Raw genomic sequence first — 13,443 nt, forward strand, 5'->3', positions numbered from 1 at the left:
ATACACAGACATACAACAACAACAACCGCCATTCGCCACTAAGTGGCGGTGACGTCACCACGACGCTTGTGCCAGGCCATGTGCACCTTGAGGCCACGTGAAGTGTCGAACGCCCGCTGGCAGGAGGTCACGGGGCAGACCCAGGTGCCACGGGTCGACTGACCGAGATGACCGAGATGACTGGCTGATGCACCACCTGTGCCCCCTACTGTACCAACTTGCTGTGCTTTAGCCACCCGGCGCTCCGCTCGTTGTTGTGAGCGTCGCTCCTCCGCCCTCCGTTGTTGTTGGAGGGCGACTGCCTCCAACTGCCCAGTAGCGTCCTTCACGAGCCTCCTCCACTGAGGCCGATCTTGACACTGCTGGTACCATTCATCGGCAAGTCCACTCAGCTCCACGTCCTCCTGTACCACATCACTCCATCTCTTCTCTAGCCCGTGCCGCGCCCGTTTAGCCCCCTCGATCCGGCCGAACAAAAGCTGTTTAGGCATGCGGTGGCTGGGCATGCGGGCTACATGACCCAGCCAACGCAGCCTTGCCTGCCAGAGGAGCTCACTGATGGGACTTTGCCCAGATCTTTCAATGACTTGTGAGCTCCTCACACAATCCAGCCTGGTTAAACTCAGGATGGATCGTAGGCAGGCCAGCCTAAATGTTTCCAACCGGCGAAGATGCTCCACTAGGGGGGTCCACGTTTCGCAAGCGTAGAGAAGGGAGGGAATGACCGTGGCCGAGAAGACCTGAAGCTTCGTGCGGAGCGACAGACCAGGTAGCTTCCACACAGCGTTACGCAACCGATGAAAAGATATTGCCGCTCGACTGATTCGGAGTGAGACCTCTGCTGATAAACTGGAGCCGGTCATAAGCACACTGCCCAGGTATGGGAAACTCTCCACTCTCTCCACAACTGCCCCATCACCAATTGGGAGTTGTGGGGGTGGAGTGTCCGATGGTACAAAATACCCAGGCAGGTGCTTAGTTTTGGTGGGGCTGATGGTAAGGCCCCACCTCTTAGTGGCACGCTCCAATCTCAGCAGCAGCGTCTCCAACTCCTCTTCTGAATGAGCAGCTATTACCAAATCATCGGCATACATAACGTGGTTGACCAATAGGGAGCCATCCCTTGATCGCACCCGGGCGTCGATCAGCCTCCCATTATATCTGTACCAAATGGAAATTCCCCCGGTACAGCTATTGAAGGCTTCATGAACTACACAGACACACACACAGACACACACACATACAGACACACACGTATATATACACACACACGTACACACACACTCATGTACACACAAACATACGTACAGACACACGCAGACACACACACACAGACACACACGCGTACACACACACGTACACATATACACGTACACAGACACTCACCATCGGGACTGTGTGGCCTCGTGGATGGCGAGCACGAGACGGGCGACTTGATGAAGGGATGCTCCAGCAGCTGCTGCGTGCTCCACCTTTCCTTGTCGTCCACGCACAAGCATCTGCACGACAATGGACATCAAGGCAACTCGTTTCAACGTTCATCGAATGACGGGGGAAATAATTTTTTTACGTAAAAAATTATGTTAAAAATATCAGCGGTGCCCGCCCCTCCCCATGCCCAAATCTTTAATTTTTTGAAAGGCATCTTTCTTAAAACCAAGGGCCCTCAACGTTAATTATCCTCCATTAAACTTGAAAACTATGCAATTACAAAAGTAATTAGGTTGATAAACTAATCAATGTAGTTAAACAGAGAAAGGCGGCACGTTGTACACATTATGCAAGGCTCACGGAAAGCCCTACCACCAAGAATGGCAACAGAAAAAAAGACAAAGCCCAATATGGTGATGGGATAACATCCTGAATGCCTGCACCGAGAGGAAGTGTTGGCACGGAATGCTCGGCGGCCTCCAAACCCGGAGCCAACTTCCGCTGGACGAACGCGGGCAACACACCGGCTCAGGAACTCGCGGAAGTCAACGGGGAGATTGGCAGGTGGCGTGTCGGGCGAATCGTTGTTGCTCTCCCGTCCCATCGCGAGCTGCTCCAGCAGCACGCCCAGCCGCCACACGTCGCCCTTCTTCCCGGTCTTCGGCGGCTGCGAGCGGGCCGCCGCAGCACCGGCCCCGGCACCGCACTCGGGCTCCACGAAGTGGACCCGCGGCACGCCGGGCCGACCGGGCCGCTCGCTCGCCACGCAGGCGTCGGCGAGCCGGCGCGCCAGGCTGTAGTCGGCGACGCGGAGCAGACCCGTCGCGCAGTCCAGCAGCACGCTCGACAGACGCAGGTCACGGTGCACCACCGAGCTGGCGTGCAGGTAGTCGAGCACGTGCAGCAGCTGGGAAGCGTACTGGCGGACCGTCTCCACCGGCAAGGGGCCAGTGCTGCCGCAGGAGAATTTAAACAAACATGATTGGTTTCAGCCTAAATCTGATTGGCCTTTAGCTTGTGACCAAATCACCCAGAATGTGTCTGACTGCATCAGTTCTTGGCAGGTAAGCAAAGTTGAACTTGGATGCTTTCATGGGCACCCACCCTGAATAAAACAAGTGTCGTATGTTTCTGCGGGACGACATGGCGCGTAGCAGAACAAAGTGCAGCAACATCCATTATTGTATTGTTCTATGTTCCAGTTCTAAACTCCCCGTCTATACCAATCAAGACTGACCCGAATGGTGAAGCATGGTTAAATAATCACCACATCCTGCAGGGTGTGGGGGAGGTCATTACACAGTCGTTGACTGACGAAGAAAAGCACACGTACATGGTTGACTATGGTGCCACCTCGCTATCTCGGCAAAGTAAACCAAATGACTACCGTGTACACGGAGGAGGCTCATCCTTGTCCTCCTCTTGGTTCTCCATTTGAAAGCACAAAAGAGTGTCGACTCACTCCACTTAAAACCCCGGTTTAGTCGGAGGTTGCCTAGAATTGAACCAAGGATTATTATCAGTGATGTAGCATCCCCAGCATCATAGGATGACATCTTCAACAATAACCAAATTAAGTGGGTGGATGCCAGCGGTCATAGTTCAGTGTCGGGGGGGATACCGCCGCGTTGCCTAACCGGGCAAGGTGGCCGGCCAGGCTCGTGCCGGACACGTGCTCGGCCAGCAGGCGCACGTTGAGGGCCGTCTCCGTCTCCTGGCTCTCCATGGCAAGGTACGGCACCAGCGCCTCGTGCCGCAGTTTCAAAAGCGACTGTAACTCTGCACTGGCCCCTTGCACCTCGTGGACAAGCAGACATACATACACACATCAGCACAACGGCCAAGATCCCCGTGTAGCCTGCACAGATTGTTGTGGCAAGTACTGTTTGCGAGCACCTCTAAGTGCAGCTACGGCATATAAGAAGATCGTGTGGCCAGCACCATGCCCAGGCTGCCTTTGTCTCCCCAGTACTGATGTTTATACATCGAAACCCGGAACTAGTTTAAGGCTGGAATGACCAAGGAGGGGCCTAGGACTGGTTAAGATATCACTAAACACTGATGCTAGCGTTGTCAGGGAATCAAACAGTGAGCTGGCTTTGTCGTTCAGTGTGCCAACCACGACAAAGTGGAAGGTTCAGGGGGATGAGGCTTATATGCAGAGCCTCAAACGTTATGGCAAGGCACATTTATAAAGACCCACATCATCCACGAGTTTTCATCGGTCCCCACACCTGCTTGCGGCACTTCTCCATGTGCTCCTTGTCTTCGCTGGTGCGGAGGTCGGGGTGTCCTACCGGCCAGCGCAGCACCCACTCGTACACGACCACCAGCTCGCCCGTGCTGTTGTCTAGCGCGTTGAACACTTGGCGGTGCAAGTGAGTGCTCTCACCTGCCGAGCAGCAGAACCGTCATGTTAGCAAGGGCCAGCCTCGTTGCTTCACAACGCTCGCTGCATCATCGGCTTATTTATAGGCATGGAACGATTTATCTCCTGCACTTGCGATTCGATTAATGTTCATGCTACAATCACAGTTTAATTGAACAATTTATTATTTGGTTTAACTATTATCCAAAATAAGTATTTCCAACGTATATATGTTGAACTTCTCTTGCACTGTACACAGGCAGCTGTGCTGATCCGAAGTGCGGGGGACGGACAACAAACGAAACACAAAAAGCAGGAAATTAGTTTTTTATTTAGCTTCAAAAGTGCACAGTTCCAATGGCTTCCTAATATCGCAAGGAAGAGCATTCCAAAAGGCCGCAGAAGTGCATCTCAAATCGCGTTATGCAGTGATTGTCCAATGGAGGGAATATGCCCTCCACTACCAGTGATGGAGCAATTAAATCGGCTTGTGTGCAGAGCAGACGGAGATTTGTGCATTGTGAGACCAAGAAAGATGGTGAAAATTTGGGAAGGTCGTCATCTACAAGTGGCAAGATCATGCCTCGTGCTAATGATAAAGAATATACCATCTCTACTGGCTGCAAGGGTTACATTGACCAATTTTATGCAAACATTTACCAACAAGCATGCACAATTTTACGCATTATCTTGAGCATAAAATTACACTTCAATGAATGAATCGATGCATCATTACAATCAATACTATTTCAGGCATTGGTCAAACTCAGGAAAAAATGAATGTTTGAGAAACATGACCTATATTTTTCCGAAATTTATTTTTAAAAGTTAAAATCACAACTAACATCGTAACATGGCTTACAATAAAAATCTTTCAGCGACATGGAGTGGATTTTCTCTGGATTGGCTTCACTGTTTGATTTAGCTTAGCTTGGCTAAATTGCATTGTTTGGCTAATCTAGGCTTTATAGCTGGCTACGGCTTAGATAGGTTTAATCTAGATTGTAGAAAATACCAATAATACTCAAAAACAGCACATTATGACACATTATTGTAACGATTTTGCACAGAATCGGCCCCATAGCAGAAGTGGAGTGTTCTTTCCAATAACAGCTGGTATTTATAGCAACATTTGTTCAACACAATTGACTGATGACTTGACCCAGATGATTGAAACCAATCCCGAGTTTGTCTGCTTAAAATAATGCTGTTTTTACAGAAGGCTTATGGACTGATAAAAATATATTTATAATCTATGTGGAGGGACGGACTTTCGTCTGCTAACTTAAATATTAACCCAGTTGTTCAAGACTGACTGACTAAGCTTGATTTATCAGACCAGGTATCTACGTGAAAATATCACTTAACCTGAACTCTGTGAGTAATCAGCTGGGTCCAGCCACTGGTAGATAAATGCACAAAGTGCAAAACTCACCTTTACACCTCATCCAACGCAAATCGGAAGCAAAAACACGTACAGAGCACACCACGTACCGATGCACTTTCCGCGGTACACGGAGCGCTCCCCTTGCGTGTGGAACTTGAGCACCTCTGCTCCTGGGCTGCAGTTGTCACTGCTGCACAGGGATGTGAGACGCTCCCTCTTGCTGCCGGACAAAGAAAAACACGACGACAGCATCAATTGGGTCACAGCAGTGAGACATTCAAAAGTGCAAAGCAAACAAACAGTGCAAAAGGGGGTTATAGTTAGTATTCGTGGAATGGCTGCTACCAGGTGCTCACGACTACTTGTGTTAGAACGAGGGGGACTTGTGTTTTAGGGTTCGTGCCAGGAGCTAGATGGAGAGTCTGATTAGGGCTCGGGGATAGGGCATGGTTGGCTAGTGTGACTGAAGCTAGGGCAAGGAATCGCGTTAAGACAGCAAATGCAGTTAGGGCTAGAGTAAGACCAGTATCTTGTTGGCAAGTGTGAATACAACTAGGGTTTGGGCTAGAGTCTGGTTAGTGTGGCAAGGGCTAAGTTAAGGCATCGCTGGCTAGTATTTTCCATCCCAAACAGCTTACTCCGAAAGTACGTAGGCCTACTACCCCCATCGCCAAATAAAGTCTTGTCACTTTTTGACAGCTTTTCACACAATTTGCCTGAATATGCTACCACTGGATAACAATGAACCTAAAAACCTCAGGCACACACACACACACAGGAGAGTATAAGGGTGAGCAGGGCTCAGCAGCGAGGCTCGTGAGCGCATGTGCGCGTATTGCGAGGCTGCACCTGGAGCGGCTCGCAGAGCGGCTCCGCGTGCGACTTGAGCCCTCGCCCTCGCTCCATTCCCCAGACCCCACGGTTGGTTTCCGTGATGGCTGGCCGCTCACGCCACCGTCATTCGTGGGGCTGCCTGCCATTCCCTCGCGCATCTCCTGCTGAGTGATGCACAGCCAGGAACATAACATAAATAATGATACATGCACTTCCATACACATTTGACGAGGCATGGTGGCAGGATAGTGAGAAAGCTTGGAGAGGCCTAATCTGGCAGTGGGTTGCTGTGCCATGGTCGCCTGGTATACAGGTGATCATGGGTTCGGTCCCCGACCCCGACGCCTGGATATTTGGAGTTTGCATGCTCTCCCCGTAGTAGCGTGGATTTTTATCCAGGTCCTCCGATTTTTCCCTCAATATTTTGAAACATGCGTTTAGAGTACTTGGCTATTATAAATTTCCACTTCGTTGAGCTCTCATTTGTGGCCAGGTCGCATTTGAAAAGGAGCTATATAGTTCAGTGAGCCTTACCTGGTAAAATAAAAAGAGTTTTAGTTTAAGAGTTGGTTACAGCCGATAATGACGACAGTGGTATGTAAATATAATCTAGTGCCTTGACTGAGGCTTGGTGGATCCTGCAGGTTGCATCAAGCATGTCAACCTCCCATCCTGCTTGGATCTGGGATGGCAAGTCAAGAGCAGTGCACCTCTTTTATGTCTTTTTCCCACAACTTACTCCACTGTGCTATTGGCATCATGTCACAGGATGAATCATACATCCGTAAATTTCGCAGGGTGCCGCGTGCATCAGAAAAAGGGCTCAGAAATAGCTTCATCAAAGCACTCCTGAAACATCCTTAAAGTGGTACTTCAATTCTTAATACATTTAGTGGGTGCACTTTTCCATAAGCCTTTGCGATGAGATTGTCACATGACAGTAAAACTAATCTTTATTTTTATATATAACATTTTCGTGGAAATTTAACAAAATTATGAGAAAATTATTTGACTAATTGAAAACTTTTCCCACATTACAAATATCTCCCCTGCGGCTCGACCTACGGTGGACACACACAGAGATGGACACACACAGAGAATGTGTTTGCAGCAGTAAAGCCGTCAATCACTCGCATCACTGCCCTTTCCACCCACAGCTTTGCATCTTGTTTAATGCACACACGCTAACAGCTACATTCTTTACAGACATGCACATGCCTGCCCATCATTTTTCACAACCCACAATTCCAAATAAACTGTCGCCACGGAACATGAAAAAACCACATACATTGCCGGAAAGTTTGTGAACATTCATGCTATCCACTGTTAGAACAGGTTTTCAGGACCGAATGCCAATATTTTAAAATATTACAAAATACATTTTCATTTTGCTCCCTGGACAGGCCATTTGCATGGAATCAACAATTAGATTCCTTCCAACTGAAACCCAGTAACTACCGTAGACTGCTAATAAACAGGAAATAAAACATTTTGTTTAAATACTGCAATCACCTGCTTAGCCAATTCCTTCCTCTTCCTCTCCTCTCTCTTCTCTTCCTCTCGTCGCATGAGTTCATGATCAATTGCACGTTTCTGGTTAAAAACACAAGATCACAACATACGACCAAACACACACTGACAACAATGGGTATTCAACAGACGTGTAATGATGCATTGATTCATCAATTCAAAACTATTCCAAGAATCCATTATTTCAATTCACACACCTCATATGGGGGGGGGGGGGGGGTGCAGTGATTTGTGTACTGTGCTATGAACTCAGCAGCCTGAGCTTTATTCCCAGCACTTCACTGACAAAGGGCTGTGTAAGTAATGGAGATAATTGACTTATCAAGAGGCTGCTACATTCACCACAGTGGAAGAAAATGAGACCTTGAACTGTGACGGCACATCGAATCGCCAAGGCGCAAACTGTTACACTCGTATTATATAGCAATGGGAACATGGCATTGACAACAGGCATCTGGCATTAGAGACACATCCCAGGATGAGCAGGCATGTCAACATTACAGCCTGGTCGCCACAGTGGCAAGATGTTAACTACCTGGTATACAAAAGGTCGTGGGTTCGATTCCGATCCTGACGCCTGTATATTTGGAGGTTGCATGCTCTCCACATTGGACGCATAGATTTTTCTCCAGGTCCTCCACATTTAGAAACATGCGTTTAAGAGTATCTGGCTGCTACACATTTCCACATGATCAGCCACTTCGTTGAACTATCATTTGTGGACAGGTCGCTTCTAAAAATGAGCTATATAGCTCATTGGGTCTGACCTGGTAAAATCATAATTGTTTAGTTTCATAGTTTTTAGTTGAACAGATTAATAGCAATGTGTTATTTGTGTTAACCATAATGCAAAGTTAAATGACAAAAAAAAAATCACTGTTGCCATCCCCACTCCCAACCCACATGTTCAATATCTACACAATGGATTAACATTTTTCAACCAGAATCTTACAGTAATCGTCACTGCAGTTTGTAGCTGGTGACCTAAACCATTCTCAGTTATTGCTATGTAGGTGCGATGATTTAAATAAGCTAAAGATCTATTTATTTATATTCCCACTTTCAATGAGCACCAGGGTTCTCTCTTTGCTAATCACTTTAAACAAAAAGCTCCGATCATCCAAAGCTCAAATTAACTCACCAATACGTACAACAAACACAATGCCGACTGACATGGATACAATTTATAGCCGAGGGGTTCCATTACCCTGACCAAACGTATGAGGTTGTTCATAACATCACACATCATACTATTATCTCCTGTATACAGCATTTTGTTTTGGCCAATCAACAGGCCGGAAAGAGCGTTACTGTGACACACGCACAAAACTACTAACTTTTATATATATATCGATTTCAGTATCAAGTTATTGATATAAAAGTCCATCATGGATAATAATTACTCTAATACAAACATGTCAGAAGTTTATTTAAAGGCATACATAACTCAATAAAAAATCCTTTATACTTGTAGATACATACCGTGGCTGAAGATGCCTTAATAAGTCAACACTGTCGTGTTAGTCAGGTTTTCCATTATCGAGCTCCAGTGAAGCCACTGCATTAACGTTTCATTGAAGCGCACACGAGTGCCATGTTGGTGACAACAGTTAAACTTTGAAGTCTATTATCTCATTAACATGGCCTAAACCTCATGTAAGTGCTAAACGGATGCCTACATTACGTAACTGTGAGAAACGGAAACGACTTGGGGAGGCCTCCATCCAGCAGCAAATCACGACTGACGCTAATGTCAATGGTGCTGCATCGCTATTTGCAGCTGTGGCATGGGCAGCACTGACCTCACTCTCCTCCTGTTGCAGCTTTTCACGGAACGCCGTCTCTTGCTCCTGAGCCAGCCTCTGTTGCTGCAATGCTTGATTGCGCAGCATTTCCTCGTAGAAAGAACACGGCGGTGGCACGTTGAGGTCGATCAGGAAGTTCTTTACGTGATGGGCCAGCTGAAAGATCATCACCTGTGAAGCCAGAAGCACACGAACACAGAGGTTGCGACAATATGACCAAAGGGCAACCTTCACCTTGCAAACGCAAGGCAACACATGTTTAGCACATATACTCTTTGCCAATTGACAGCGGGTGAACCAAATATATCTCAATCTGTCTCGATAAAGCTTTCAAGTACTGTAGTGTGTCACGAAGGCTTGACTAATGGCACCAAAATAAATGATACTAGCATTATTGAGCGGTGCCGACTACATACTGGAACAATTTCTACCAAATCCAGACGTCCAAACATAAATCAAGAAAACTATTTAAATGCATCATATTTATCGTTATCCCGTAATCAAACAAAACAGTCATATTTGGATACTTTATAAATTAAAATTGCAGTGTGTTGCATTCTGCTGCCACACAAACATCTGTGAGCCGACCCTCCGAACACACATGCACTCGTGACATGTGCAGGTTTTTACCTCTCCACGCAGTTCAGATACCAGGGATGTCAGCTGGGCTTGCAGCTCTTTCACACTCTCATTGGACAGGCCTTTGGCATTGTTCAGCTCAATTTCTGGGAGCCTACAAGAAAAGTAAAACGTACAACGGCTTATGTCGGGTTCACGTCAGATCACTTCATGTGCACCACACAAAGTAATTACCACTTAGGTGTGCGTTCACACAGTTGTTTTTATTATAAATACCCTGCGTGCTTTTATCTTTTATATATAAATTAATCACTTTGTGGCCTCTGGGTGAAAGGTGCTTTAAAAGTATAAAATATGATCATTAGGATAAGTGAATGTCAAGTGTCTTTTGTGACGTGAAACATGTTCACACCACGGCAACGGAGCTTAGCTAAATGCAAGCACCATGTGTTGTGTCCAGTTGTGTGTGACCGTTGCTTCGGAGTTCATAGCGAATCCTTCTTTTGTGGAACCCCAACCCTGAATGGCTGCCAGTTCACTTTTTAAATAAATACCTGAAGGAGGTTGCTCTAGCAACCTTCAATGCGTAATGGTAACCAGCCTGAGCTTATCAGTGTGAACATGGTTTAACTGAACAGCTTTAAGCGGGAGTGTTGTGGGCTGTGTCCTAAGTGAAGTGCAGCATTGGTGCTCACTCGTCCGGATAGCGTGGAGGGCAGCTGACTGTGAGGTCCACAGTCACGTAGCACGCACCTCCTGCGCTATCGTGGGGTGCCAGTGAGATGCACACCTGTGGCGGGCGGCGCACCTGCAGAAACAGGAAAACTCAACGCGTTGATCGCTACGACCACCACCAACACACGGGGAGACACCGAGATTTGTCTTTCACCGGGTTTCCAATAAGTTGAGAAAATAACTCGGCTTCATCATTCTCATTGGCCATGATCAATGCCCTGCTGGATGAAGGGCTTCCCAAGACATCGCTATCTTTCACAGTCCTGCGATAATTCACCCAGCCTGCACGCAAGCCAATTTCATTTTTCTACATTTGCGGTAGATGTCCTCTTGGGCACATTCCCTCGCTTGACTCGGCTGATTTAAAAGTAAAACGCATTTTTTAAAGTTGTGAAACCTAGTTTTCCCATTACAGAATAGTTTTTTTTTTTATATAAAGACCAATACTGGTGTCATGTACTGTGATTTATAGATTATTTTATTTACGTTTTGTGGTAATGATGCGCAAACGGTAGGCCAATGGTGCATTCAATCTATGAGTGAATAAAATGTACAAACGAGATATAAGAATCGAAAGATACAAATAAGATTGTAATATGTGCTCCTGTAATGTAAGCATGACCCCGCACCTCCGATTCGCACGGTTAGCTACGTAGGGTGCGAAAGATGTTCAATCGGGCACACATGCAACATGGCCATGATTCATGCCCAAAAACCAGTGATGATGTAATGTCTCTCTGCATTAGCAAATGATTGCTGGGCGTTGCTAACTCCACGGATGACCCTGTGTCAGCTGTGGAAATTCCACGTTACTATGGCCTGTGGGGGCAGTTTCACCCGCAGGTCACGGGTCGTTGAGGTCCCACAAAGTGGGAGACCACAATGCACCGGAGTGGACAATGTTTATTTAAATACACAATCATACCATGAAATGGAATCTTATGTCTAGCTATCAACGAGTGTGGTAAATGGGTGTTCGCGGTTGCGCTGTGTCCGCTGTGATGTGTGTACTCGGGTTGTACCGCGCGTGGCTCGGCGTTGATAACAACAGCACCAACAGTAGCCGGCAAACTCTATCCTGTACTTTGATCGAAAGTGACGTGTTCAATTCAGAAGGAGCTCCCAGCACGTGGGTGGGGCGTGGAGCGAAACGTCGGGACACCATGCCGAAAAACAACACACCGCTGCCACACCTCCCCAAAACACCCCACCAGCTGTCAACCCCTGATCAGTGCCTACCTCATTACAGACCAACTCAGACCTCATTGATCACCCCGTGCCCCTTATACATCTCAACGTTCACTCTACAAAGTCCCATCGCAAGGGAGAAACACAAATAGACACAAAAGTTGCCCGTATGAAAACGTCTGTACGCCGTATGGACCTGCAAACTCAACTTCCCCGCACAAGAATACGGAGTGAACCGTGTGGGTTGACAGGTTGACAGGCGCGCAACATCACAGCTGGGCCCAAAGAGCAGCACAACGCGCGGGCGGGTTGGGCTGCTACGGCACCTTCCATGGGTCTTGCTTCCTCAGGTCGGTCAACTCGCTGCCGTAGATGGCCGTGAGCACCTCCAGCTCGTTCTCCTGCCGGTCCTCGTACGACTCTTGCTCCCAGGCGTCCGCAGACAGCTTCTTACCCGCCTTGCGGTTCGCCTTCATCTCTGCCGCCGTCCGGCTCGCCACCCCGAAGGGGCCTCGTGGTGGAGCTCACGGACGGAATGGACGCGTCAACATCACGGCCCTGAGGGGTGAGGGGTGGGGGGGTACCACTCCGTCCTGCTGGGACGAGATTCACTTTGAGAGCGATGGGGAACCCAACTCTACCCGAGCTGCACTCTGCGTGGAACTCACCCAACCTCGGGTAGGTTTACTCCACTCCACTCTACCTGGGAACGTCGTCTAGCTGGAACTCTACCGAGGTCCCACTCTACCCGAGCTGGCACCCACTACCCACCTGGAGGCTCAGCTTGAGCAAGGCTGACGATAAACAACCCAATAGATGTGAAACTGACCCTGTACGGCCCTGTAAGTGGCTGTGGGGCTCACTACACCCGAGTCAGGGTCCACTTCGCCAGGGATGGGACTGACTCTACCGTGGGTAAATCCTTTGTGGACAACCAAGTTCATCACCTGCGACACCCTCCCCTACCCTGGGACAAACCCCACTGGGCTGAGGCTTCCCTCCCTCTCCTCACAGCAGCTCACCCGCCAGAGGGGCCGTGTCGTGCCTCCCCGCTTACCCCGTGCGTTCACACGCAGCAAGGCGCCCTGCTGCTGCTGCTGGTGATGGTGGTGCTGCTGCTGCTGAGCACGACAGAGAGAGCCGCTGGCAGGGCTCACAGGGCTCCCACTGTAAACCCGCATGCGTCCCAAGCTCGTCCCACTGTACACGGGCAGCCACGTCGAATGATAAAACTACAACACGGCTCGATATCCCCACGGGGCTTGCTCAAACACTTTTCCTCCTTACATAATTAAACTTAAAATAAATACACTACCAAAGTAAACGTATGTGTGTGTGTGTGTAAAATCCGCTAAAAAGGCAACGGCAGGTAGAGAGACTTGATAAACTAAACCCCGACAAGTCGCCACGCAGCCCTGGCGCGTTAACGCAGCTCACGCAGCCCGCCCGCCCGCACCGGCTGACGACGGCAACCCGGAACCAAAGGCGTGAAGTGCCGCGTGCAGCACGCGGAACACGTTCCGGGGTGGCACCGCCCACGAGGAGGGTGGGGGGGGTGAAGATGGTGGGGGGGATGGGGGGGGAGA

General features: G+C 48.6%; 1 protein-coding gene across 5 annotated transcripts in view; it reads right to left on the reverse strand.

Moving 5' to 3' along the window:
• Positions 1–13,341, reverse strand: part of EIF2AK4 (eukaryotic translation initiation factor 2 alpha kinase 4) — a 44,297-nt gene extending 30,956 nt beyond the window's left edge. The window contains exons 1-12 of one of the 5 annotated variants that reach the window (XM_078602207.1): positions 12,915–13,341; positions 12,184–12,415; positions 10,630–10,742; positions 9,986–10,088; positions 9,353–9,526; positions 7,533–7,613; positions 6,036–6,184; positions 5,294–5,406; positions 3,666–3,823; positions 3,069–3,229; positions 1,956–2,384; positions 1,387–1,499 (exon numbers count right to left, since the gene is read on the reverse strand). In XM_078602207.1, the coding sequence (XP_078458333.1) occupies positions 1,387–1,499; positions 1,956–2,384; positions 3,069–3,229; positions 3,666–3,823; positions 5,294–5,406; positions 6,036–6,184; positions 7,533–7,613; positions 9,353–9,526; positions 9,986–10,088; positions 10,630–10,742; positions 12,184–12,333 (1,744 nt within the window). In that variant the 5' untranslated portion in view covers positions 12,334–12,415; positions 12,915–13,341. Of the gene's footprint in view, positions 1–1,386; positions 1,500–1,955; positions 2,385–3,068; positions 3,230–3,665; positions 3,824–5,293; positions 5,407–6,035; positions 6,185–7,532; positions 7,656–9,352; positions 9,527–9,985; positions 10,089–10,629; positions 10,743–12,183 lie in introns of those variants that run through there. The other 4 variants (XM_078602208.1, XM_078602209.1, XM_078602212.1 and 1 more) reach the window with 4 other exon arrangements.
• Positions 13,342–13,443: the final 102 nt, after the last annotated feature.

This window comes from Lampetra planeri, chromosome 18, assembly GCF_965212315.1.
Source record: "Lampetra planeri chromosome 18, kcLamPlan1.2.h2, whole genome shotgun sequence".
NCBI lineage: Eukaryota > Metazoa > Chordata > Hyperoartia > Petromyzontiformes > Petromyzontidae > Lampetra > Lampetra planeri.